The sequence below is a fragment of the Chelonoidis abingdonii genome, chromosome 4 (assembly GCF_003597395.2).
Source record: "Chelonoidis abingdonii isolate Lonesome George chromosome 4, CheloAbing_2.0, whole genome shotgun sequence".
NCBI lineage: Eukaryota > Metazoa > Chordata > Testudines > Testudinidae > Chelonoidis > Chelonoidis abingdonii.
The window spans coordinates 110,081,000-110,106,156 of NC_133772.1; the positions used below are offsets into that span (position 1 = coordinate 110,081,000).

The 25,157-nt window shown below is 52.6% G+C and overlaps 1 protein-coding gene across 4 annotated transcripts in view; it reads right to left on the minus strand.

Moving 5' to 3' along the window:
- LTBP2 (latent transforming growth factor beta binding protein 2) overlaps window positions 1-25,157 on the minus strand; it is a 122,716-nt gene that overhangs the window by 6,659 nt on the left and 90,900 nt on the right. The window contains exons 18-35 of one of the 4 annotated variants that reach the window (XM_032802064.2): window positions 24,287-24,406; window positions 23,475-23,594; window positions 23,067-23,189; window positions 22,641-22,766; window positions 21,870-21,995; window positions 16,184-16,306; window positions 15,754-15,879; window positions 15,373-15,495; window positions 14,858-14,989; window positions 13,093-13,218; window positions 12,213-12,356; window positions 11,570-11,761; window positions 11,351-11,434; window positions 5,581-5,709; window positions 3,727-3,867; window positions 2,437-2,604; window positions 1,370-1,657; window positions 950-1,099 (exon numbers count right to left, since the gene is read on the minus strand). In XM_032802064.2, coding sequence (XP_032657955.1) covers window positions 950-1,099; window positions 1,370-1,657; window positions 2,437-2,604; window positions 3,727-3,867; window positions 5,581-5,709; window positions 11,351-11,434; window positions 11,570-11,761; window positions 12,213-12,356; window positions 13,093-13,218; window positions 14,858-14,989; window positions 15,373-15,495; window positions 15,754-15,879; window positions 16,184-16,306; window positions 21,870-21,995; window positions 22,641-22,766; window positions 23,067-23,189; window positions 23,475-23,594; window positions 24,287-24,406 — 2,541 coding nt within the window. The remainder of the gene's footprint in view (window positions 1-949; window positions 1,100-1,369; window positions 1,658-2,436; window positions 2,605-3,726; window positions 3,868-5,580; window positions 5,710-11,350; window positions 11,435-11,569; window positions 11,762-12,212; window positions 12,357-13,092; window positions 13,219-14,857; window positions 14,990-15,372; window positions 15,496-15,753; window positions 15,880-16,183; window positions 16,307-21,869; window positions 21,996-22,640; window positions 22,767-23,066; window positions 23,190-23,474; window positions 23,595-24,286; window positions 24,407-25,157) is intronic. The other 3 variants (XM_032802065.2, XM_032802066.2, XM_032802067.2) reach the window with 3 other exon arrangements.

A 25,157-nucleotide genomic window follows, 5' to 3' on the forward strand; every position in this document is an offset into this window, starting at 1 on the left:
CTGCTCAAACCCCCTTCTAAACTCAGCCAGAGTTTCCACCTGCATCTCCAGTCCTCTTATCTTTTCTTCCAGCAGCTCTATCAGGCGGCACTTCATGCAGACAAAACTCCTTTCAGGTGCCCCCTCCAGGACCATGTACATGCCACAGCTTCCACATCCGGTCATCCTCAGTGTGTCTCTCACTGCTGCCTCTGTCTCAGTCATGGCCTTCCAACTCTGTGCCTGGCAGTCCACGCCACACCCCGCATCACAGGCCCCCAACCTGTTCTTCCCTCACTTTGTTTCCTAGATCCCATCTTCTCCACTTTTCATTTTCCTGAACTTTTAATTTTCCTTTGTTTCTCCCCAGAGCTCCCTCACACACAGAGCAAGAAGGATTTCCCCTCATTCTCCACAGTACCCCCATACTGAGTGAGTGGGGGTCCCCTTCCCAAGGCAGATCCAGGCCTTGTGTGAATCTCGCCTCAGTCAGGCTGTATAACCCAGCCACACATGCCAGGAACGTGGCTGATGCCCTGATTAGAGTGACAGCCCTGGTGCTGAGGAAAGGGGTCCCTCCTGCCCAGCCCCTGGTTCTCTTCCCTGCAGTTCTGTGATGGGAACACCCTCTGGTGCGAAGTATCAGAGGGGTAGCCGTGTTAGTCTGGATCTGTAAAAAGCAACAAAGGTGCCACAGGATTCTCTTTTCCTCTGGATGTGGTTTCACAAGCCCTGATCCTATGGAGCTCCAGTGACAACTGCCATTCCCAAGCAGCGACACTAGGGGGCAGCAGCAGGTAAGGAATGGCTGAGGGCTGCATGTGCTGAGCTCCACAGCAGAAGTGACTGGGAGCTGCAGAGTTCAGCCAGCACTCCTCAAAACCAGTATCTTAGCTGTGGGGGTGGAGGGCAGCCAGCCCACCCCCTACCCTTAGTGAGGCCATTTCTCTCACCATTTGGGGCCACTCACCTACACAGGCCATGTGGGTCATGTCCAGCTGGAAGCCGTCAAAGCAGTCGCAGGTGTAGCCCTCCCGCACACGCACGCAGCGCCCGTTCTCGCAGCCATTCAGAATGCCGCACTCCTCTGCCTGGAGTCCCTCAAAGCTGTCAAAGTGTCCTGTGGATACAGAGGGGCCATCAGCCTGCAGGGAACACGCTGTGGGGGCAGGGGAAGGCTTTATGCCCACAGGGGAACAGAAAACCATCAGCCTGACAGGTGGGTGACGTAGAGGGGACAGGGGCAGCAAATATGGATATTGGTCTGGATAACACAGATGGGGCCCCATCCAGGCTGGCTTTAGGAGAATGGGGTGGGGGTTACTTTCTGGGCACAGCCTGAACCTAGAGAAAGCCACCAGGACACCTCTTGGTCCTCTTCAGTACTCACCAGTTTGGCTGGGCAGGTAGCGAGGCTGGGACTGCGCTGGATGGAGCTGAGGAGTGCGTAGGAATGTGCTGCCACCAACCTCACTGCTCGGTTCTCTCTGGGGGAAGCTGGAATCAGGGGCTCCATACTCAGGACTCAGGTAATTGTAATAGGGCCCTAAGTCTGGGCTATAGAGTCCATAATGAGAGTCTTCTAGGGCTGGTCCATACTCGTATCCAGGCCTTTCTTGGAGCCCAGCCTCCCTCTCGGTCTCTCCCCTGGCCACATTACACAGGTGAGCAAAGTCCTCTGGAGGTGGAGAGAGAGGGAAGGGGCAGCTTAGCACCATGGCATGAAGGAGGGTAAGCCCCTGACTCTCCAGGCATGAGCTTACTGGGGGGTTGCATCAGGGATGGACTCAGGCTGGGCAGAGAAAGGCCAAGCCCAGGAGGAGCAAAGGCCAGGCAAGGTCCTTATGGGATTTCCAAGATATGTGGAACCCATACTCCAAACCATGACCAAGGGGGGTGGATACCTGCCACACAAAGCCCCCAATCCTACAATCTAAGCAGGACCTGGCCTTGGACACTCTTGGAGGGGAACCCCTCCTGCTCCGGAACTCCTAGCTGCTGCAGGGTGCAGTGAGGGTGACCGAGCAGTGGAGACTCCCCTCAGAGTACTAACTCCTATGCCTCAGCGCAGTACTAGGGGTGCTGTGCCACTAAGTGCCATCATTCAGATACATTCAAGCAAAGGACTCACATGCCACCTCTGCCAGTGCACCTCAGCTCTGAGCCAGAGGGAACTCTCCTAGGAGCAACAGGAGAATTCGTTCCCTGTGGCTCATTCAGTCCTTGGCTGCTAATAAAGGGGCATTTGATGACACACTGTGTGACTAGTTTCTGGGATGTGGACACCTACTCATTGGAATCTTCTGGGAGAGCCCCCTCTCCATTCATCCACAGCCCACAACGACCTTTCACTCATTGCTGACCTTTGCAGGTTTGATTAGCAGGAGCCTAGAGGCCAAAGGCTCCACAGTCCCTGAGCAAACCTGTCCCCTCATACCTGTGACTGTGCATTCTCACCAGAGGCCCTGTGGGGGCAGAGTGCACAGTCCTGGCTCCAGGCCTCGCCATAGCGGCAGCAGCACTCGGTGTACGTGGTCCGTCGCCCCCGCAGTGGCTGGTTGCAGATGTAGTTGGAGACTCTCTGCCAACAGATGTCCAGGTGGATTTCATGTTCCTCCAGGTCTTCTGTTAGTGAGATAAACAAAGAATGCCATGGGGACATCCCCTAGGTCTCCTTGGATCCCTTAGGAAGGTGCTGTGCCCAGTTGTCTGCTCCCAGACTGTGCCCCGCACTTACACCCTGTGCCCTGAATTTCAGACCCAGCCAGCACACTGCTCCTCCCACATCATGCCTCATATACAACGATCCTCAGGTTCTGCGCAGATCCCTGCATGCATATGACAAAGTGGGACTGTTCTTAATGTTTCCTCTGAATATGGTGTGGGTGCCTCAGTTTCCCCTATGCATTTCTTAAGTCTCCAGTGTGCATAAATGGCTGACACTCTGTCTCCTGGCAACAAATGGCTGGGGTCCTTCCCCCCTGCAAGGGGATGGCTAAAGGTGAACAAAGAGATCAGGTGACCTCTGGCCCGGGAAAGAAACAAAGGCCAGAAAGGAGGGGCTGGAGAGGGTTTCAGTTTGGAGCTTGCTGAGGATGGGAACTGAGGGCAGACGGGGTTGTCTGGCTCGCTGGGCCCCGGAATGGACCTGGCTGAGAGGTCCCGTTCTCTGTACCTACAAGCTCTGGTTTAGGCCGTGTTCCTGTCATCTAATAAACCTCTGTTTTACTGCCTGGCTAAGAGTCACATCTGACTGCGAAGTGGGGGTGCGTGCAGGACACTCTGGCTTCTTCAGGACACCACCTGGGCAGACTTGCTGTGGGAAGCGCATGGAGAGGCAAAGGATGCTGAATGCTCCAAGGTCAGACCCAGGAAGGTGAAGCCATGTGAGCTTCTTGCCCTGAAGACAGCCTGCTCCAAGGGAGAGGAGGCTCCCCAAATCCTGATTGGCTTTGTGGGGAGCAGTTCCAGAGCATCGCCCAGGGACTCCGTGACAATGCAACATTCCCCCTTGAGTCTGGCACTGTCCCCCCAAGCCCCTGCTCCCCTGTGTGCAGCACCACCTTGCCTATGGGCTATTCCCCCACTCTGCACCTTATGTCTATGCTTCCCACTCCAAGGAGGCATGCATGGAGGTCCTGGGGTGCAGCCTGCACTACAGACCCACGATTGTGCAGATCATGCATGCAAACCCATCTCCCCTGAGGCCCCGCACCAACACCCAGCCTGCTGGCCAGCCCCACTCACCAGCCCTGTTGGAGACATTGATGCAGCGGTTGCGGGTCACATCCAGCACCAGGGGGAGGCCGCAGAAGCAGTGGAAGGAGCCGGCTGTGTTCAGACACTCGCCATTCACACAGGACATTTCATTCTCACATTCGTCTTGATCTGCAAGCACAGGAAGTTAGAGATACCCTTAGACTGGCAAATGAGGCCACCATCCCAACCCCTGTCCCATGGAAGCAGCAGAGAATCCTGTGGCACCTTATAGACTAACAGAGGTTTTGGAGCGTGAGCTTTCGTGGGTGAATACCCACTTCGTCAGACGCAGGTAGTGGAAATTTCCAGGGGCAGGTATATAATATATACCGCCCCTGGAAAATTTCCCACTAACCTGCGTCTGACGAAGTGGGTATTCACCCACGAAAGCTCACGCTCCAAAACCTCTGTTAGTCTATAAGGTGCCACAGGATTCTCTGCTGCTTTCACAGATCCAGACTAACACGGCTACCCCTCTGATACTTGTCCCATGGAGTGCTTCTGCCACCCCTTCTCCCCCACCTAGGGTTGCCAACTTTGTAACATTTTAAAACTGGACACTCCAGCAGGAGTACCAGAACCTCCCCTTCCCCCTGAGGACCCACCCTTGCCCTGCCTCTTCTCTTGAGGCTCCACTCCTGCCCTGCCCCTTCCCCCTGAGGCACCACCCCCCGTTCATTCCTCTTCCCCTCTCCCTCTGTCGTTCACTGCTTTCCCCCGTCTCTCCTCTCCCTGTGTGGGTCAGGAGGGATTCGCCTGAGGAGCTAGGGTTGAGAGCTGCAGCCACTCGAGGCAGGTAGGGGGCAACCCCAGTTGAGTATGGGCAGGCGCAAGTGATGACTCGGCGGATCCCCTGTCGGCAGTAACTGGACTTTGGGTGTCCGCTCAGTAGATCTGTCTGGTAGGGTTGCCAGGCATCCAGTTTTTAACCAGAACGCCCAGTCGAAAAGGGACCCTGTTGGTTTTGGTCAACACCGTTGACCAGGCTGTTAAAAGTTTGGTTGGCCGCCTGCAGCAGGGCAGGCAGGGTGCCTGCCCAGCTCTGACTAGCTCCTGGGAAGCTGCCGGCATCTCCCTCCAGCTCCAGAAACCATGGTCAATGGGAGCAACAGGGGCGGAGCCTGCAAGCAGATGCAGCATGCAGGGCCACCTGGCCATACCTCCACCTATGAGCTGGAGGGAGATGCTAATAGCTTCTGGGAGCCTCTTGAGGTAAGCAACACCTGGAGCCCACACTCCTCAAGCCCTCCCATGCCCCAACCCTCTACCCCAGCCCTGAGCACTCCCACACATCGCAACCCCCTGCCCCAGCATGATGAAAATGAGTGAGAGAGAGCAATAGAGGGAGGGGGAATGGAGTGAGCAGGGGCAGGGCCTGGGAGAAGGGGCAGGGCAGGAGCAGAGCAAGGGTGTTCGGTTTTCTGCAAACAGAAAGTTGGCTACCCTACTGGCCTGACACGGTCAGGTCCTCTTTTCGACCAGACTTTCCAGTTGAAAACCAGACACCTAGTCACGCTACCCACACCTCGCACACACACTGTGCAAGGGCCTAAGGCAGTGCTTCTGCCACCCCCAACCCTCTATTCCCCCCGCCCCCCCCCACACACACTGAGTAAAGGCCCTGGGGAATGCTTCTGCCAACCCCTACCCATACGAGAACCCGGAGGACACTGCTCCATAACACTGCTAACCTCACATAACACAGGCACCAGCACCGCCACCACCCACACAGCAAGGGCACTGGTGCCATATAAGGACAGAATGGGCCTGCCTCCTGCAGTGAGGAGCAGAGGCCCAGACAGAGGGAGGGAGGCGCCATCCAGAGGGGAAGGGCCATCTCACCCACACACTCGAGCCGGCTGGAGTCGTAGAGATAGCCAGAGCGGCAGAAGCACTTGTACCCTGGCACCGTGTTCACACAATGCCCATTCCGACAGATCTCAGGGCCGAACATCTCACATTCGTCTGCATCTGCCAAGAGAGGGGGCGGGGAAGGCTGCGTCAGTCACGTAGGCTATGTGCCTTGCAGCCAGCAGAAAGAAGAGAACCTGCTCCTTCCATCCCAGGGGTCGACATCAGCCAAGACTGGGGAAAACTAGCTCAGCAGCTAGGTCCTGACCTCAGGCAGGGGAGGAATCGCCTGTAGGTAGAGCAGGGGCAGGGAATCACCATGGGCAAAGTGGGAATAGGGGGAAGTCATGGGTCCAGGGCTCATGACAGACACTGCACATGCAACTCCCTGAGTCGTGCACGCAAACAAGTTCCACAATTATATTTTGAACTGGTTTGAAAATCCAGCCTGTGAAGCTAAAGGCCAGAGTCTGAGCCAAGTCCACATTCCAAACCCACAAGCTTGGAATCCAGCTCGGCAACCAGGTGGAGAAAGAGCTAAATCTTTACAGACTGGAAGTCTGGTTTACAAACACGCAGAACTCAAAAACGGCTGCATGGATTCTGGTGAAACTTCCCAGAAAGCTTTCCTTCTTGGCTGGAATCAAACCTGAGAAATATCAGCCCAGAAAGAACTAGTTTGCCAGAGTTACTGGCAATGGGAAGAGGGGGCTTCTCATGGAAAGGGCATTTCAGTCTTAATACTAGAAGTCATTCACACTCCTGCTATATTGAACAGTCAAAAAAGCCATGTTTGTCAATATTGTCTCAGAACCTCCCACCGCTGACTCTACTGGATTTAGGGCCAGAAAGAGCCATCCCAAAGGTGTCCTGGGGAGTTACTTCTCAGTGCAATGCTGTAGAGGAGTGCACTCACTGCTAGAGCACTTCCGCATGGGTAGGAGTGGCATAGCAAGCTCCTTCCCCATCAGGCATCCCCTGCTCACAGCTGTTCCGGCCCTGGGATAATATCTCTTCCTGTAACTCGGCCCTCCAGCCAGATACTGGTTTCAGTCCACCCCTTCCTGGGCCAGGAAATCCCACAAATGACAGTCCAGTAGTTTCATTCGTAGTGTAAATGGCATTTCACTGGAACAGAGGTAGGCAACCTATGGCACGTGTGCCGAAGGCGGCACATGAGCTGGTTTTCAGTGGCACTCACACTGCCCGGGTCCTGGCCACCGGTCCATGGGGGCTCTGGATTTTCATATAATTTTAAATGAAGCTTCTCATACATTTTAAAAACCTTATTTACTTTACATACAACAATCATTTAGTTATATTTTATAGACTTAGAGAAAGAGACTTTTTAAAAATGTTAAAATGTATTACTGGCATGCGAAACCTTAAATTAGAGTGAATAAATGAAGACTCGGCACAGCACTTCTGAAAGGTTGCCGATCCCTGCACTAGAAGCACTCTGTAGCATGCTTATAGGTATTGTAATGAATGCAATGTATGTAGTTTGTAGTGCCTGGGCTTGTATTAAATCAAATTTTTTAGGTTCTGATTTTGATGCTGCCTCAAAAGCTTGGCAGCCATAGTCAATAACTGTTCTGACTAAGGCTCTGTATACCATCAGGAGCGTTTTCTTATCTGCCCCCCAGTTAGTCCCAGCAAGACTTTTAAGCAGATTAATTCTTCCTTGAATACAGTTTATAATACTGGTGTGACAAAGTGGGAATGTTCTTAATGTTTTCTCTGAATACTGTGCTGGTGCCTCAGCGTCCCCTAGGCGGTTCTTAAGTATCTAGGTGGTGGAATAAGGGTGTGTGATTGCTGCAGAGCAAGGGGCCAGTGCACCTAAATGCCTGGCACTCTGTCTCCTAGCAACTGATGGCCTGGGCCCCTCCTCTGCAAAGGTGCCAACGAAGGTGTTGGAGACAAAGAGGTCTGGTGACCTCCTGACCCAGGAAAGGAACTGAGCAGAGGAGAAGGGGCTGGAGGGAGTTTTCAGTCTGGGACTGGCTGGGAACGAGGAGTGAAGTGCAGACATAGGGGTCTGACTCACTGCCCCCCAGAATGGACCCGGCCGAGGGGTCCGGTTCGCAGTACCTACAAGCTCTGTTTTAGACCCTGTTCCTGTCATCAAATAAACCTCTGTTTTACTGGCTGGCTGAGAGTCATGTCTGACTGCAAAGTGGGGGTGTGGGACCCTGTGGCTTCTCCAGGACCCCGCCGGGGTGGGCTCGCTGTGGAAAGCACACGGAGGGGCAGAGGATCCTGAATGCTCCAAGGAGAGACCCAGCAGGTGAAGACGTGTGAGCTTCTTGCCCTGAAAAAGTCTGCTCCAAGGGAGAGGAGGCTCCCCAAAGTCCTGACTGGCTTTGTGGGGAGCAGTTCCCGAGAATCGCGCAGGGACTCCATGACAACAGGTTCACAAACATATTTGATCAGCCCCCGCTTAGTGTCTGTAGTCATTTACACCTCCCCCAGCCCCAAGTACACATACCACAACCCACCTCTGAAGGCAGAGTGGAGAGCAGTGGCTGTTGGCTGGGCGCCCAGCTCTGAAGGCAGTGCCATGCCAGCAGCAGCACAGAAGTAAGGGTGGCAATGTGAAAAGAAGTATTTGTCAATATCACTTTTCACAGCAAACTTAGTGCCCCATGGCCATCCTTCTGTGCTGCTGCTAACGCCACCCCAGGGCTGACAGCCAGAGCCTGCTGTGGCCAGGTGAGGGATTTGTTGGGGGAGGAGAGCCTGAGCCTGGATTGAGAGGGGTGAGAAGATCCTGAGCCCTGGCTGCCTCCCAGTGAGGGACGGTGAGGCAGCCAAGCAGCAGGCTCTGGCTGTTCCCTTTATCCCTGCCTCCGGGGTGTGCATGGCCCTTCTGCACGAGCCCCAGCCAGCTGGGGCTGACAGCGGGAGCTCTTTAAAAAACAAACAAAAAAAACCCCAACAACATAGCTTGTGCCTCCCTTGATGCATTTCTGCACCTCTCTTGGGAGACCTGCCCTATGGTTTGAGAACTGCTGGTTTATGAGATCTTTCCAAAGTAATTTAGTATCAAATGTTACCACTAAGAATTTGAACCTTTTAATTCTATGTATTTGTTCTTCACACATATACAATTTGCATTCCTTTGTAACTTTCCTTTTTGTAAAGATCAATGGAAAGCATGAAAGCCCCTGCATTTCCCCAGTCAGAGGTCTCTCGTAACTCTTTGTTGATTCCCTTTTCTGCCACCTCAGTATTCCTGCTTCTAACCCACTGAGCACAGTCATCTGCGAATACAGAGCAATGCCTACCTTGGCACTTATCAGCCCAATCTTATTTAACAAATAACACTTCCCTGAGGTGTGCCATTTTTAATGTTATATATATTAGACATAACTTTCCTAACTCTGACCTGCATGGTCCTTTTACTCAAAAATTCTCTAATCCATCCATACGTTCTTCCCCTTTTCCCTAGTGCACCTACTTTGTACAACCAGCTGTCCCTCCAACATGTCATATGACTTCTCAATATCTAGAAAGGCAGCTATCATAAAACCTTTGTCCTTTGGACTTTTTTGTATTTCAGGTCCTAATTTAACTATCCTGTAGCTCTAAACTTTTTTGTATTTCAGTTCCTAATTTAACTATCTTGTAGCTCAAGATACACTTTCTAATTTCCCATAAGGGTTGCAGACTTTATAAATACTTACAGAAATATTTCTCTTCTGCATGGGGATCTTAACAACATTAGATTCTAGGCTTACTTCTTCATTCTCTACTGCTATGTAGCTTAATCCTTCCCTTATGAGAGTACAAACATCTTGTCCTCTTCCTAGTTTTCAGTCTTGCCTAAAGGCACTATTCCCCGGAATTTTAAAAGCAAACTTTCCAAGCAACTATGTTCCCTAGATATATATGAGATCTGGTTTAGTTTTCCTTTCCAGGATATTTTCGTTTAGTTCTTGACCATGTACGATCAGATTTTACATGTTCTAGCAAAAGAATGAGATCTCCATACTAGTCACGTTTCACCATTAACCTCATTCAAAATTGCATGAATACGGTCCATTGACAAATTGCTAACTTATAAGTATTTTTCTGGTGTCCTTGCTACAATATTCATTTTTTTCTGATTTTCCCCCTTGTTTGTGATGTACAATTCATCATTTTTTTTTCACTACGAGTATATTGTCACCTATTCCTTCTGCAGTGTTTATCATAGTCTTTATCAAATAAGGCTGTGTCTGCAATTCCTCTTTTCCTGGGTGATTGTCTCTTCCTTCTCCTCCTAATGCTTTGAGAGTCTCCTTACTGCTGCTACATAAGGCATGTTATTAACAATTTTTGTCTTTTGTGTCTCCGTAGCTTGTCTTTCTGGAATACATCCTCTATATTAGTGGTTCTCAAACTTTTGTACTGGTGACCCCTTTCACATAGCAAGCCTCTGAGTGCGACCCCCTACCCTTATAAATTAAAAACACTTCTTTATATATTTAACACCATTATAAATGCTGGAGGCAAAGCGGGGTTTGGGGTGGAGGCTGACAGCTCATGACCCCCCATGTAATGACCTCATGACCCTGAGGAGTCCCGACCCCCAGTTTGAGAACCCCTGCTCTATATGCTGGACTGTGATTAGCACCACAGTTACTACATTTGACCTGTATCAGAGGGATAGCCGTGTTAGTCTGGATCTGTAAAAAGCAACGAAGAGTCCTGTGGCACCTTATAGACTAACAGATGTATTGGAGCATAAGCTGCGTCTGACCAAGTGGGTATTCACCCACGAAAGCTCATGCTTCAATACGTCTGTTAGTCTACAGGGTGCCACAGGACTCTGTTGTTTTTTACCTTTGACCTCTGTCCCTCTTATACAGGTTTCATAGGAACGCTTTCCTCCAGTTACTGCATTTCGTTTTCCCTTAACGAACATTTGCGACACGCCCATGCTATTGGCACTTAGAACACCTTAGGGGAGAGGGATATACGGCTTGATTCTGAATATCTGAAACCCCAGCGTTACTTTCTCAGGTATAGCCATCCCTCAACACTGCAGCTGTTGATGGCTTTGCTTTCTCTTCCCGGTTTACTGATTAGTTGCTTACTTACTAAACATTTTATCTTCTCCTGTGCTTTTGGTTCTCTCATCACTGGTCAGCGCTAATGACATGCCATACATTACCCTCGGAACTTATTTTAACTTTCCTGAGCAATTTAGTTTTTAGATCCACTTGTTCTTTGTTTTTACATTCAACTAAAAGATCCCCATCTCATAGCCTCTTGGCTCTTACAACATCCCCTATGTTTTTTTTTAATCCAGTCAGCTACTTTCAGAGGCTTAATGTCACCTAATCTTGTTCTTTTGACTAGTGATCTTACAATTGTAGCATTTTGGTTTATTTCCTTCCTCAGCTTTGCTTTTTGGATATCATCACCTGCTTCTGCTTCTATTATTTTTTTCCCCTACTTTGTGTCCATTCTCTCTCTCTCTAATAGACTCTTCTTCAGTTTCCAGAGGGACTTCATTTGATGTCAGAAAATCCTCCCTCCCTTTAGCCCAGCTCCCTTCTGTGTCAGATTTCCTGCCTTTATAGCAACCACCGACAGCTTCTCCTAGCTGGGACTCCTCTTTAAGTGAGCCTGGCCTACCCTCCAGGTGCAGCCAGTTAACATACTTGGCCTCTCAGGCCCACATGAACCCATTCAGAGCCTGTGTGGGATACAGACAACTGTTCTAGTAGCTAAGGCCCCGCAGAGAGGAGAGAAGAAAAGGTGCTGGTACCTGTGTATGATGTCTGTCCAAAGAGCAGAATCCCTTCCACGGGGATATAGCCCTTCCCACTCGGGCAGATCTCACTGTATTCCACTGCAACAGGAAGGGAAATGGGCAGAGAGAAAAGAAAACCCAGGATTTTGTATCATGATTAGGTTGGGACACAGTGAGCACGCTATTTGCTCTGATCTGTGTGAGGAGAGGGGAATGCTGGGGCTGGTGCCCTACCTGTGTCCAGGATAGGGCAAGGATGTGTCTCACAGTTGTCCCCCCAAGCAGCCCCCTCGGTGCAGCAGCACTCCTCCTTGGTGGTGTTTTTGGCCAGGACGCTGTCACACAGCTGGACGTCACTAATGTGATAGTAACACTCCTTCCGCTCTGAGCCAGCGGGACGTGGTGCTATGGGCCGCTCAGGATCCCCTGAGAGACAACAGAACACAAGAGATTTGCAACAGAAGACCTCAGTGACATGCCAAGCTCCCAGCCTGAGCTCTGGAGCCCTAGGGAAGGTCACCTCACATCCAGAATCTCCCATGATGAAAATTGAGCTGGCAATGTGGCCTCCCTGGCACGACTGTTCATCCTTCAGAACAGATCCCCACAGGTGAGATCTCACCCACACCCCTCATGGTCAACAATGCCCAGGCAGCACCTGACTCCTGCCCCAGTGAGATCTCACCCATGCCAGCTCATGGCCAGCACTGCCCTGTTAGCACCCAGCTCCTGCCCCAGAGAGATCTCACCCATGCCAGCTCATGGCCAGCACTGCCCTGTTAGCACCCAGCTCCTGCCCCAGCGAGATCTCACCCATGCCAGTTCCTGGCTGGCACTGCCCTGTTTGCACCCAGCTCCTGCCACAGCAAGATCTCACCCATGCCAGCTCGTGGCCGGCACTCTCCTGCCTCCGTGTTGTACTCCTCATGGTCACTGAGGCACAGGCACAGGAATGATCCCTCCACGTTCTCACAGAGTGCGGTCCCACACACGGCTACCATCAGCTCACACTCGTTCACGTCTGTGACACAAGGCAAAGGAAACGGTTTGAAGCCTCCCGCAGTGGGACAGTCCTCACAGTCACGGAGGCTGTTCGCCCCATAGGGGCTGTGTCTCAGTGTGTGTCTGTGGTGGGAGGGAACGAGCCCGTAGACAGACTGCACAGTGTTGAACACCAAGAGGACTCCTTATCCATGAAATGCAGGAAGCCCCTTCACCAGGAGCATTTAAACCTCACCTGGACAGAGTGTTGGGAATAGATCCTGCCCTGGCCCCCCGGAATGGACTAGGTGGGATCTGACAGGGCATTTCCTCCTCCAACTGCTGCGATTCAGGCACACTCCACTGAAAACACCCGATAATCGACTCCTTCACCATTCACCTGCAGTCCCCTCTCTGGTGGAAGGTGTTGGCCTTGCCCATTTTCAATCCCCCAAGTGGGCTTCTCTGACCTCCAGGGGCCCCTGTGTCCATCTGCTTAAAAAGGGCCCATGTCCTGGAGACTCACCTGGTGGCCACTTGCCCCTCCTGTCCCTGCTCACAGACCCACCCACCTGTGCACACCTTTCATTACTAAGGATCCTGAGGGAGCCACAGGGAAAGGATTTTTCCCATCCCCCGCCAGGAAGGGACATCCCCACAGTGGACAGACTGATCTGTGCAGCACAAAGGGTGCGGGGCCCCACGCGCTGCAGATACAGGCACAGGCACCGAGGCAGTGTGAAGGCATCGGGCCAGAAGCACTGAGTGACCCTTACCCACACAGTCCTGGCCTGGGGGCAAGTTCTCATAACCACTGTCGCAGAGGCAGCGGAATGAGCCATCTGTGTTGTCACAGAAGGCGTGGCTCCCGCAGAGCGTCTCGTTGGCACATTCGTCTATGTCTGCAGGAGAGAGGAGGGCCTGGGTCAGAGCAGAACCTCCCTTCTCTAGACCATCCCCATCACACTCCCAGAAACCCCACACCTGGGTCAGCCCCTGGGGATCAGGGGCAGGCAATACCCAAAGCAAAAGCTCTCAACCCCTGCTGCCGCAGGATCACAGGGCCAGGCCTGCCCAGCTCCCCTCCCTAATTTGCAAGAAGGAAGGGGAACAACTTAGCACGGGGGAAGAGCCACCATAAGGGCAACCCCCAATACAATTCAATGCTCCAACTGGGTAGAGATGGGATGAAAAAGTACACAGGGGACACGGGCAGAGCTGGGGAATTAGGGGGACAGGCGATATAGAGGGATATAGGGAGGTATACGGGAAAGTATAGGAGACAGGAGGAATGCAAATGGGTATGGGGCCATGGGTAGGTATAGAGAATATGGAGATTATTGACAAGGATAGGGGAGTTTGGGTTGATACAGGATAGAATAAGTGAATATGAAGTGTTACAGGCTGGTATATAGGGGCCTATGGAAGAGTGTGGGAGCATATGGGAGCCTTGAACACAGATAGGGACTGTGCTCTCCTGCTCCTGACTTTGCTGATCAGGGCAAACTTGTACTTTTTCTCCTTCCTCAGTTCCTCACCCTGACCCATGGAGAGCTCTGCCTGCAGCTGTGCAGAGCCTGCTCCCCGCACACATAGACCCACAAGCCCCCAAACCCTGGCTTTATGGCCTCTCAGGCACAATCGGAGGTTTGCTGGGACCCCTCACCTGCCTATAACTACACCCACAGATCTCCCCAAAGCTGGGAAGAGTCAGGGCTGCGGAGGCTGGGTTGTCTGGCAGAGGGTGTGACCTTGCAGGTGCACAGTGCACCCTGATATCCCTCCCACTGCTGCATGGGGTGTGAGATCTCCTCATAGCGGCTGAGGAAGCTGCATGTTTGCAGCTTGGCATTGTCCTGACATTAAGGAGCGGAAGTGAGCTCAGACGGCATTAACCTATGGTGTTAGCGGCTGTGCTGGGCCCCAGCTGGCGAAGCCTCCTCCTCGCACAATCTTATGAGAGTTTGGGGGACTCTTTAACGCCACAGTAATTCCTTTTAGTGTCCACCTTTCAATACTGCCCTTGGCTGGGAGCCCTAAATCCAACCCTGGGGCTCTGCAGGGGGGATCTCCATGCACCAACCCCAGAGCCAAGCTACCAGCCTCTGTCAGAGCACAGCTCATCCAGCAGCCCCAGGGAGGCAGCTAGATACACCCAGGAACCCCAGCAGGCTGCTGCCTCTTGGGGGACTCTGTGCTGCAATACAATCCTGGCCCTGGAATGGACTGTAACCTCCCCAGGAATCTCCCTGAGAGGAAAAGCTGCACAATGCAGCGTCTGTTACCAAATGCCAAGAAGAGAGAAGTCTAGACACAAACAGCCAGGAAAACAAGCACTCAACATTATCTACATCTACGCTGGCCAAGCACTTCCTCCTCCCCTTCGCTAACCGGGGACATGACCACAGGCGCCTCCCTGCTTCTGGCTTGGGCAGCAAGCTTTATCCTCAGGATGCCATCTGAGCCAGCCAGCCCCCTGCCCCGCCCCGCCCACCAAGAGAGAGCACAGATCACAGCAAGAGAGCACGCAGCGGTACCCACCAATGCAGTCACCCAGCGGTGTCCGGTGGAAGCCAGGCTGGCAGCCCATAACGCAGCGGTATGAACCCGGGGTGTTCTGGCACCTCCATGTGCCGCACACTGTGTCCCCGAAATCCACACACTCGTCCACATCTGTCACCGGGTGACAACGGACACAGAAGGAGAAGGGCAAAGAGATGGGACAGTCAACTGGCGACCCCACAACCCAACTGGTGGGACCAGACCTCCAACACACTGGGGGTCTGTGGCAACTGCCCCCACAAATCCACTAATTACCTGATACTAGCCCTCCCCCCTGGACAAACCCACTGTGGGCCCTGGGGCCCTTTGTCAAGGCATAGCTAATGGGAGAACCAATGAAGGGGCAGAGGCCTTGTGGCTCTGGAGCAGGAGTGAAGTGATGAGTGTCAGTGGTACTTGGAGCAGAGGCGTTCCCTCTGCGCAAGGAAGGAGACCCTCATACGTACGCCAGCGATCTGGGGAGAGCCCTGTCTTCCCCCGAGACCAGTGCTTACCTACACAGTCATCAGTCTCCTGCGAATGCCTGAAGCCATTTTCACACAAACATCTGTAGGAGCCCTCCGTATTGAAACACTGGCCTCGCAAACACCGGGATTTGTCTGCACATTCATCCACATCTGGAAGAGACAAGAAGATCAGCACAGAGGCTGTCCGATGGGTGTATACTGGTCCCTGCACAATAAATACTATCCCCAGTGGGCAGAGACCACGGCAGAGGGGACAAGGGACCACAGCCAGGGAAAGAAGAGAGCATAGTCAGGGGCAGAGGAAGCCCAGGGGGAGAGTCAGGGGGTGGTCAGGGGCAAGGGAGAGCCCAGGGTGATAGCCAGGGTCCAACGCACATTTAGCTGCTGCCATTTCTCCCAGTCCCTCACCTTGACAGCTGACTCCCCCAGCTGCATTTGAGAAGCCAGGAGCACAAATACAGAAATAGGATCCGTGGCTGTTCAGACACTCGCCATTGGGGCTGCAGATCTCACTGCCCAGGCACTCATTCATGTCTGCAAGGGAAACATGAGTTAGCTCCACACAATCGGCTGGGGGCAGATGGTAGGAGGGCCCCTCCCCGCTCCCCCAGCCCGCACAGGGCAGGCCCTGGCAGGGTTTAGGGTCCCATCCAGCCCTCTCATCACAGTACAGGGAGTGCATCAGTGGTGACCTCGTATCTGGTTAATGTTCGGGGCAGCGCTCCACAGGCTGATCGTCCCAGGCTGCTCTGCAATCCCCCTGCATGGGTAGAAATGGGAATTCCCAGCAGATGCCCCAGACTCCATGGTGGGGTCCAAAGGGGAACAGGGCTCGTACCTTCACACACAGTGCCGTTGAGCAGCTCAAATCCAGGGCGGCAGTGGCAGACGTAGGAGCCTGGTGTGTTCAGGCACTCTCCTCCAAGGCAGCTAACAGTAGGGTCTTCACACTCATCAATATCTGCCGAGGCAGAGAGGCACAGGATTAAGAGTCAGGGCCAGTGCGGGTGCACAATGAGCAACTGTCACAAACAAACAGAGGCCAAGGGCAGCAGCAATTCAGGCCTCTGACAGCCACAGACAGGTTAATGTTCAGAGACCTTCCTGCCTGCAGAGTGCAGAGCCCCTGGCTGTCAGCCCACAGTGCGATCCTGGGGCTGCCTACACGGAAGGATCAAGGATCATGCTAACGGCACAAGAGTGTATGTCAGTGAAATGCCCCAACACCCCCAAACACCCCATCTGACCCCACTCTCCTGGCTGCCTAACCCTTCCCCGACAGGCGCCCCTCATTCTCTCCTGGCTGTGGAAACGCCCCACCCTCATCCTCCCCAGCCATCCCTTAAAATCTCCTGGCCCTTCCCCAGCCGTCATCAGTGCTTTAAGAGTTTCATTAATAATGAAAAGTTGAAGGAACTAAATCTGTTCCTTTGGGCTAAGATATGGCTGGGAGACAGGCCAACAACCTGCTATTACCTGCAGGATGTAAGCTCTAAGGAGGGAGGAGAACTCCTTGGGTGATGGTACGGGTGTGGGTGGATGTAAGGAGGAGGGATGAGATGACACTAATGTAAGGTCTGAGGCAGATCTTAAGATGTTTAAAGAAGACTTTGTTTGACAGCATTCTGTCTGGCAAGGAAACACTTTTGTGATTGTGAAATCTATACTTCATTGTTTTGCCTTTATGGTCCCTACTCTATTGTTTATCTGCATGGTTTCTGTCTGGTTCTTTGATTGTTTCTGTCTGGTCCATAACTAATTTTGCAAGATTTAAATCAATTAAGGTGGTAGGGTATGATTGCTTAAAGAATTATTTCACAATATGTTAGGATTAGTCAAAGAATTATTTTGTAGTACTTTAGTTTAAAATGATTGTTTAAGACAGTGGTTCTGAACCAGGGGTACATGTACCCCTGGGCATACTCAGAAGTCTTCCAGGGGGTACTCAACTCATCTAGATCAGTGTTTCTCAATCTGGGGGTTGTAGCCCCCAGGGGGGGTCATGGGATGGGCTTACGGGGGTTGCAAGTGCAGGGCCAGCATCAGGGGCCGGCAAGCAGGGATTTGCCCAGGGCCCATGCCACAGGGGGCCATACAAAGCTAAATTACATGCTTCAGCCCTGGGTGGCGGGGCTCGGGCTTCAGTCAAGGCTCACGTATCACGCTGAAATGCAAGTACAATATTTGTATTTCTATTGATTTATTTTATAATTATACGGTCAAATGAGAAAGTCAGCAATTTTTCAGTAAGTGTGCTGAGACATTTTTGTATTTTTATGTCTGATTTTGTAAGCCAGTAGTTTTTAAGTGAGGTGAAACTTGTGGTACGCAAGACAAATCATACTCCTGAAAGGGGTACGGTAGCCTGGAAAGGTTGAGAACCACTGGGTTAATGTACGGCTAAGCAGGACTCAAGTTTAACTATATAACCAACTCCAGGACACAGCCCAAGATCAGAGCTGCCAGACTTAAGCACCCTGCCAATCATACCACATAGAAGCTGGAGGAGCCACAGGTGACCTGATCCTGACTGGCCACCAGGAAAAGTTTGTCGTCCTTATTGGGAGCAATGTATGCTTAGCGTGTGTATTCTGTTTTGATAACTGTTAATAAACAGAGGTTAAGAATATTACTGGGTAAGGCTCTTTCACGGTAAATGGTGCTGCAAACCCACAGAAAATTAGGCCCTGAGCTCTAGGAGCTGGGTAAGGGTGGGGTGCCTAAATTAACTGGGTTACGCCTGGAGCCCACAGAAGAGTAAAGGTGGGGTGCCCTAGAGTGTGCAAGTAATACTAAGGGAAATGGGCTTCAACCTCTCAGCATGACTGTGTCCACCCTAGAGAGCCAGATGTAGCCTCAGCCTCACCTGACTCTGTCACCCTGGACTGTCCCATTCACTTGCCTCTTGGAGCACGACTCAGCTCAGCTAATGCATGCAGGAGGGAGCTCTCCACCCTCCCACAGGGCAGCGAAAGCTCCTTACTCCCACCCTTCCACTGGTCCACCCAGGGGAGGTGTGATGCTCCAGGTCCTCAGAAGGAAACAACATTTCTGCTATATTTTCAGTCCCCTGAGCCTGCCAGACAGGGCCCGGTGCCCCCGAGTGCAGCTTTTCTGACTGTGAGAAAGCACATGAGTAAGAGGACTGATTCCCCATCAGTACCAGCCTGTGGGCTGCAGAGAGCACCAACAACATTCCCCACCTCCCTTGTTCTGCCTGTTCCCATCACAGAAGTTAGAGCTGGAAACACTGAGCCTGAAAGCTCCTCAGGGCAGAGCAGAGACCGTGCCTCTGCTAAATGCCAAGTGCACGGTGTACACATCAGGGCACCATTCATTTATGCCTTAGGGCAAGATTACTCCTACCACACACAGTTCTAAAACATCCCTAGCTTCCATCAGTTCCCTGGCAGACGATCCATGCCCTAGTTCATTTGATGCGAGCCATCCCAAAACCCTTATTGTTCTTCACACACAAAACCCAAAATCTAGAGCCATGGTCACCAATCCAGCAGGGGAAGACTGGAACAGTTTCTCCTGGGGTCAGTCACCAAACACTTGATAACATTCCCTCAGTGCTCTCTCCCCCAGCTGCTGTAGCAGCGAGCACATGGAAGTGACATGCCGCGAAAGACCCACCTAAAGAGGGAGTCACATGACTAGCCCGCAAACGGAACGAAATGTGCAATCCTTCCATCCAATCAGGAGCATGGAAACTTTACCTCATTTCCTCTGTGTGCCTCAGACCCAGCTGTAAACGTAGAGGAAGAAGAAAAGTGGCCGAGATGCCTGCTCCCTCTCCAGGAGGAACCACCAGACGCAGTGTGCCTCTGCCCATGAGTTTTACCCCAAACAAACAGCCGGGAAGACCATCTGTATGCTGGTGGTTCCCAGATGCTCCACTGCCTAGCCATGAGAGGAGCTACAGTTCTCCCTTACTAGTTTTTCATGCAATGCTCATCACCAGGGGGTCTTTATCAAGCACCTTGGACTACATCTGCACTCTGCTCACTGATCCATCTCCAAAGGCCCCTTCTCCACCACTGCAGCCATCTGAACTGCTTCACATAACAAACAACAAAACCTGCCACAAAAATGTTTCCTTCTTTGCCCTCAAATGTGGGATTTCTCTCCAAAAATATTCCGGCTGACGACCCATGACAGGCACTGGGCCAGAGACAGATTTAAGGTCCAATATCTTGGGTCCAAAAGGTGACCCTGATACCAGCAGAAAAGTGCTGGAGGAGGGTATCCCCAATGCAGGGTTTCAGGCATTAGGAGACACAGAAATTCCATTTTGGGTCATTTTCATGAGCAGGGGTCTAAACAATATTATAGTTCTATTTTTTCTTCTCCTCTGAGGCCTGTACAGCTGGGTGAATGGGAGAAACAAATAACCTTAAATTCTCTCAGTCACACTCCTAAGGCAATTTTCCTGAAGAATATGTGGCTGATCCAGAACCTACACTGGTGCAGCTGGGTACAGAGGACTGGTTGCCAGGAGTCTCTGCACACTTCACCTGTGGCTCTGTCACTGCTGTGTAACTTAGCAACATAAAATGTTCTACACCACAATTTCATGTACGCACGACAGAGCACAGCCTTAGAGCTACACTTGAAAAAAAACCCGCTCACAAGTTACGACAGGGCCTGGGAACGGAACAATTAACAACCACAGGTTTAGCAGTTACTAGGGAAGTCTCCAGTTCTGTTCCACAAGGTCTGCAGTGGTCTGACAGATCTCGCTGTCCGGGAGTTTGTGCTGAGGCCCAGCGTTCGCTTTCCTTTCCACAATTTCATCCCAGTCCTCCTGATTCATAGAACCATAGGGTTAGAAGGGATTGTAAGGGTCATCTAGTGTAATGCCCTTACTGCTTTTATTGGTTATTATCATTATTGCCAATAACGCAGCAAAGACTTATCCACATGCTTACCGTTAAGCACACGAGTAACCATATCCCTATTTAGCAAAGCACTCTCAGGGCCTGCACCTAAAACTTCAGCAGACCTAGTAATGCTGCTCAGGGCATACTGCTACTGCCCAGTTACTACAGCAATAGAAACTCACCCGTGTTGCTGTAGCACTTGCAGTGTGGACGTACCCTAAGACAGAGAGTGGTCCTGGTGACTTTAATACCACCACTTGCATGCTTGAAGTTAAGTCTGTGCTTCAATGCTTTGTTGAACTGGGGCCTTTATTACTTCATCACCCTTTTGCCAGCTTTCCCTCTTTCACTGGCTTGCCCGTGTCTTGTAAACCCTCTGCCTATTTTCGTTTTGTTTTGCTTTTAACCCTTGCACCACGGGCCTAGACAATTCCTCTCTGCCTTGCAGTTTATACCCGGCAGACATTTATAAACTCCTCCCAGGTCCCCCTATCTCCGGAGTTGAGGCTTAGCCACAGGTTTTACTCATTTCACACTTCCCTACAGTTAAGGCTACCACTGTGACATGGATATTTTTAGTAAAAGTCAGGGACGGGTCATGGGCAAAAAACAAAAATTCACGGAAGCCGTGACTTGTCCCTGACTTTTACTAAAATTATCCCTGACAAAATGGGGAGGGAGGAGGGTCCAGCAGCCTGTCCTGCTCCGGTGGCTGGGAGCTGTGGCCTCCCATCCCTGCCCAGTGGCTAGGAGCTGGGAGGATCCCCCAGGGATCTGCAGGGCTGGGAGCTGAGGGGGGGCCTGATCACCCGCAGCGGCAGAGAGCTGAGCTGGCTGCTGCAGGAGGCCCCCCATTGCCAGTGCTGGCTGGGCTGCTACAATGCCCCAATGTCACGGATTCCGTGACTTCCATGACCTCTGTGACATAATCGTAGCCTTACCTATAACTCAGCCCCCTGATCACCTTGGCTGGTCTTCTCTGAACTCCCTCTGATTTGCCAATATCTTTCTGATAAAAAGGTGCCCACAATAAATGCACCAGCGCTGCACAAAGTAGGACCTGGCTATTCCCCCATGTCAGAGACACGATAGCTCTGTGCCTGCAGCCCAAAGGGGTCCTGTTTGCTTCCACACTGCATCCGAAATTCCTAATTACTGCGCCCCAAGCCTCTCTCAGCCATTCCGCATTCCAAACCTTTCCCCTCCCACTGACGACCTAGGCTCAGGGTTGTTTTCTCCAGACATATTAACCATGTTGTTCTGAACAGAATCCCATTCTGCTATTCCCTGCCTGTGTTTCTGGTCTCTCTGGGACTCTTTGTATTATGTGTCCTCGGTGGGGCTTGCAGCTCCCCCTAAATTAGTATCAGCTGAGAATCTCATTTATGAGCTGGGTACCTGTACCCCTTCCCAGAGCTGATCATTTCCCTTCAGATACTTCCTGCCCCTCCAAACATGATGTGCTGCCAATGTGCAGGGCTAAGCTGACCTGACCAGGGGCGTGACCCAACCGGGGGTATGACCCAAATCGGGAGCAGGACCACTGGCTTCCAAGTCTGACACTACAGACACACTTATTACTGCCTGACTTGCAGACACAGCTCCCAGCAGAGACAGAGAGCAGTCTGGGCGATTTACCTTCACAGGTGAGTCTGTTGGAGGACAGCATGTAGCCAGCATCGCAGGCTCGGCAGGCAAAGGAGCCATCCGTGTTGGTACAGATTCCCAAGGGGCAGGCAGTGGGTGAGCTGCATTCATCGATATCTAGGGAGAGCAGAGACTGGAACTTCGGCTGGGATGAAGGACAGGGCACACCTACTCTGCTCCCCCGTTCCCCTGCCCACCAGGTCCTCACAGCCAGCTGGGGGATTAGCTCTGACTCTCACAGACTCCTTTCGAAAGCTGCAGCGGTCCCTCTCTGAACACTTGCAGGCCCCCACTGACCTCCCCTTGAAACCCCCTCTAGCTCTCTATTGCTCTGCAAAAGCTAAACCACTGAAGCAGGTTCCCTAGGCAGGCCCTTTGCTCTCCAAGTGGGTCTCGCTAGGATTCAGGGGGCTGTTCCCCAGAAGCTCTCCCGAGTGCAGGGAGCTCAGCTTGGAGCTGCTGCAGGAAGAGTGGCTCAGCTCAGGTCACCAGTGATGCAGACCCAGGGCCAGAGACTCAGCCTTAGGGGCCCTGATTACAACTGCAGCCTGCAAATGTTGTGCCACAAGCTGGCAGCTTTGCCTCAGCTGGGCTGGGGGATGCCCAGTGACCCAAGTGACATGCACATTGCGAGATTCTGCAGCCACAGCTAGAGATCCACCCCCGGACACCACCAATGGCCTTCTCCTAACTGCAAGCATGTCCTCCCACGGAATCCAGTCTCCCTGGCACCCACACATCTCACCAGTCCACAGGAGATACCTTCACACATGCTGCCATCTCTGGACACGGTGTATCCAGCACCACAGGCTGCACAGGAGAAGGAGCCCTCGGTGTTGATACAGAGTCCCATGGGGCAGGCGCTGTGGGTCGCACACTCATTGATATCTAAATAAACCCACAAACCAGAGTGAGAGCTGGACAGGAAGGAGGGGCCAAGTTTGAGCACAGGAGGGGCGGAGCTTCCTCTCAGAGCCCGGTACATTGAGGGGAATAGATCAATAATAGATAAGGAAGGAGAGGAGGTATTCCCACAGGATCTCAGGACCTAGCTACCCTGGTTGGGGCAGGGAGGTACAGGCAGCCAGGCCATGCACTCAGGAATGGCCCAGGCTCAATGGAAACAATGCCTCAGACTTCTCTAGGAGTTGGACTAGGTCCAAAAGCATCTGGTAGAGGAAAGGATACCTTGGCAGCTCTTCTCATCTGCTGTCACCTCATAGCCATGGTAGCAGGAACACCTGAAGGAACCGGCCAGGTTGATGCACAGTCCATGAGCACAGGTTCCCTCGGTGAAGCACTCATCGTCATCTGCAAGACACAGCAAAGGGTCCCATCAATCCAGGAACAGGGGTGCTCTGAAATCCCCAGGGATCTCCCCACAACCCAATCCTGCAAGGCGTGGTACTCAGGGTACACACACTAGCCTCTCCTGCCTGCCATTTCCCACAGCCAGCACCTGCCCACAAGGCTTGTGTGGCACATTACAGCCCCAGGAGTGCTTGGCCAGGGCTGGAATTGCTGCCACGCAAGAGGGAGTTTCCACAAGGTGGGGAGGGGTCTTGGGGGGGGGGGGAACAGCTCTCGCCTCCTTACCAACGCATCTTCCATTCATCGGCTGGTAACCGGCTGCACAGCTGAGACACTCATAGGAGCCCAGTGCATTGACACATCTCCCTCTGGGGCAGGTGCTGGGGTCAGCACACTCATCAATGTCTGCAAAGAGATCCCCTGCTTTCAGACTCCAGGAAAAGAGAGAGACAGATCGAGTCCTATCCAGAATATCCTCACAGCTGGGACCACAGTCAGCTGCATCTAACCTTCTGAGCCACCTCTGGCCAAAGTAAGAGTGACTGTGACTCCAAGCAGATGGGCTTGATGGTGCATTGAATTTGGGGCCAGAAGGAGGTTCTCACGAGTCCCAATTGTCATTCATTGTCTCTGTGGCCTGTTCCCACACCTATTAGAATGCCCATTTTGATTTTCAATCAGTGTGACATGCTATGTACATGCAGCTGGCTGCAGACATCATACCTTCAATGTACTTGCCAGCCAAAGGCTCAAACAGAGGCAAGCAATGACAGATGCCAAACCTCCAAAGACTAGCACCAGCCCAAGAACAAAACGCATTCCCTTTCCAGGCCAGAAGAAGGGAGGGTCCCACTGGGCCTGAGGTGGGAGTGAGAGTCTGAAGGGGAATGAACTTGGGGAGAGAGCTCCCCTCTCCCACAGCGGGGCAGGGAGTCCCCCAGGCAAGTGGAGGCAGACTGTGTCAGGGGACTGAAGTGACAAAGTGAGAAGGAAGGTGCAGGTATCTCAGTGCAGATCTGGAGGGAGGGGGGCGCAGAGAGCTGAGGTTTGCACAAAGGGACTGGAGCCCCTCACATAGAGGAGGTTAGCAAACTCACCTTCGCACTGTCCTGTGCGGCCAATGATGTACCCGCTGGCACACTCACAGTGATATGATCCAGGTGTGTTGGTGCACTGCCCTCCCTGGCACGTGCCGGGCTGCTCACACTCATTCAGATCTATTAGCACCCAAGGATAGGTCCTGTCAGGGAACTGGGCTCAGCTAAGAGTGAGAGAGGTGGCTCTGCCTTCGTGCAGAGCCCTCCCTGTCCCTTTGCCCCAAACCCACTCTGAAAGGTCGCTGCCTGCCCCTCAGTCAAATCCCTTCTGAAAGCCAACCTCTACCCTCATGCCAATGAGGAGGAATGGCAGCGCCAGGCTGTACTCATGGCCAGAGTTCCCAAGGGCCTGTGTCACTCACACCTCCATTCTGCCATGCCCCAGCCCCCCTTGCTGCTGCTGGTCACCCCCACATGCCAAAGCAGGCTGAAGGCAGTTTGGGCCAGCACCAGAGCTTCCTGTTTGCTTGGCAGAGGGCCCAGCTAATAACAAGCCCAGACCAGCAGTGGAGCAAGAAGCAGGGCTGCTTGCCAGTTACCAGTGGGTGACATTCTGACGAGCTGCCTCCTGCCCTCTCCAGATGCTTGGAGAGGGTGCTTGGGACACAGGGCAGGGGATGCAGGGCTAGTTGGGCTCCATGCCACTGGCCTCTGGGTCAGACATGCCCCAAGCTGAAAGGGTTTTCTGGAGGAGTCTTCCCCCCAGCCTGCACTGCTCACTGCCCCGCCCCAGTGAGAGGCTGGGGGAATGAGCAAGGAGAATGCAACTTCCTCTGCCCCCTCATGAGGGGTCCTCCTAGGGCAGGCTTGGGCACTAGTGGGATGTGGGGGGAAGCCCATATGAAGGAGGAGGCTGGAACCCCCATTACCC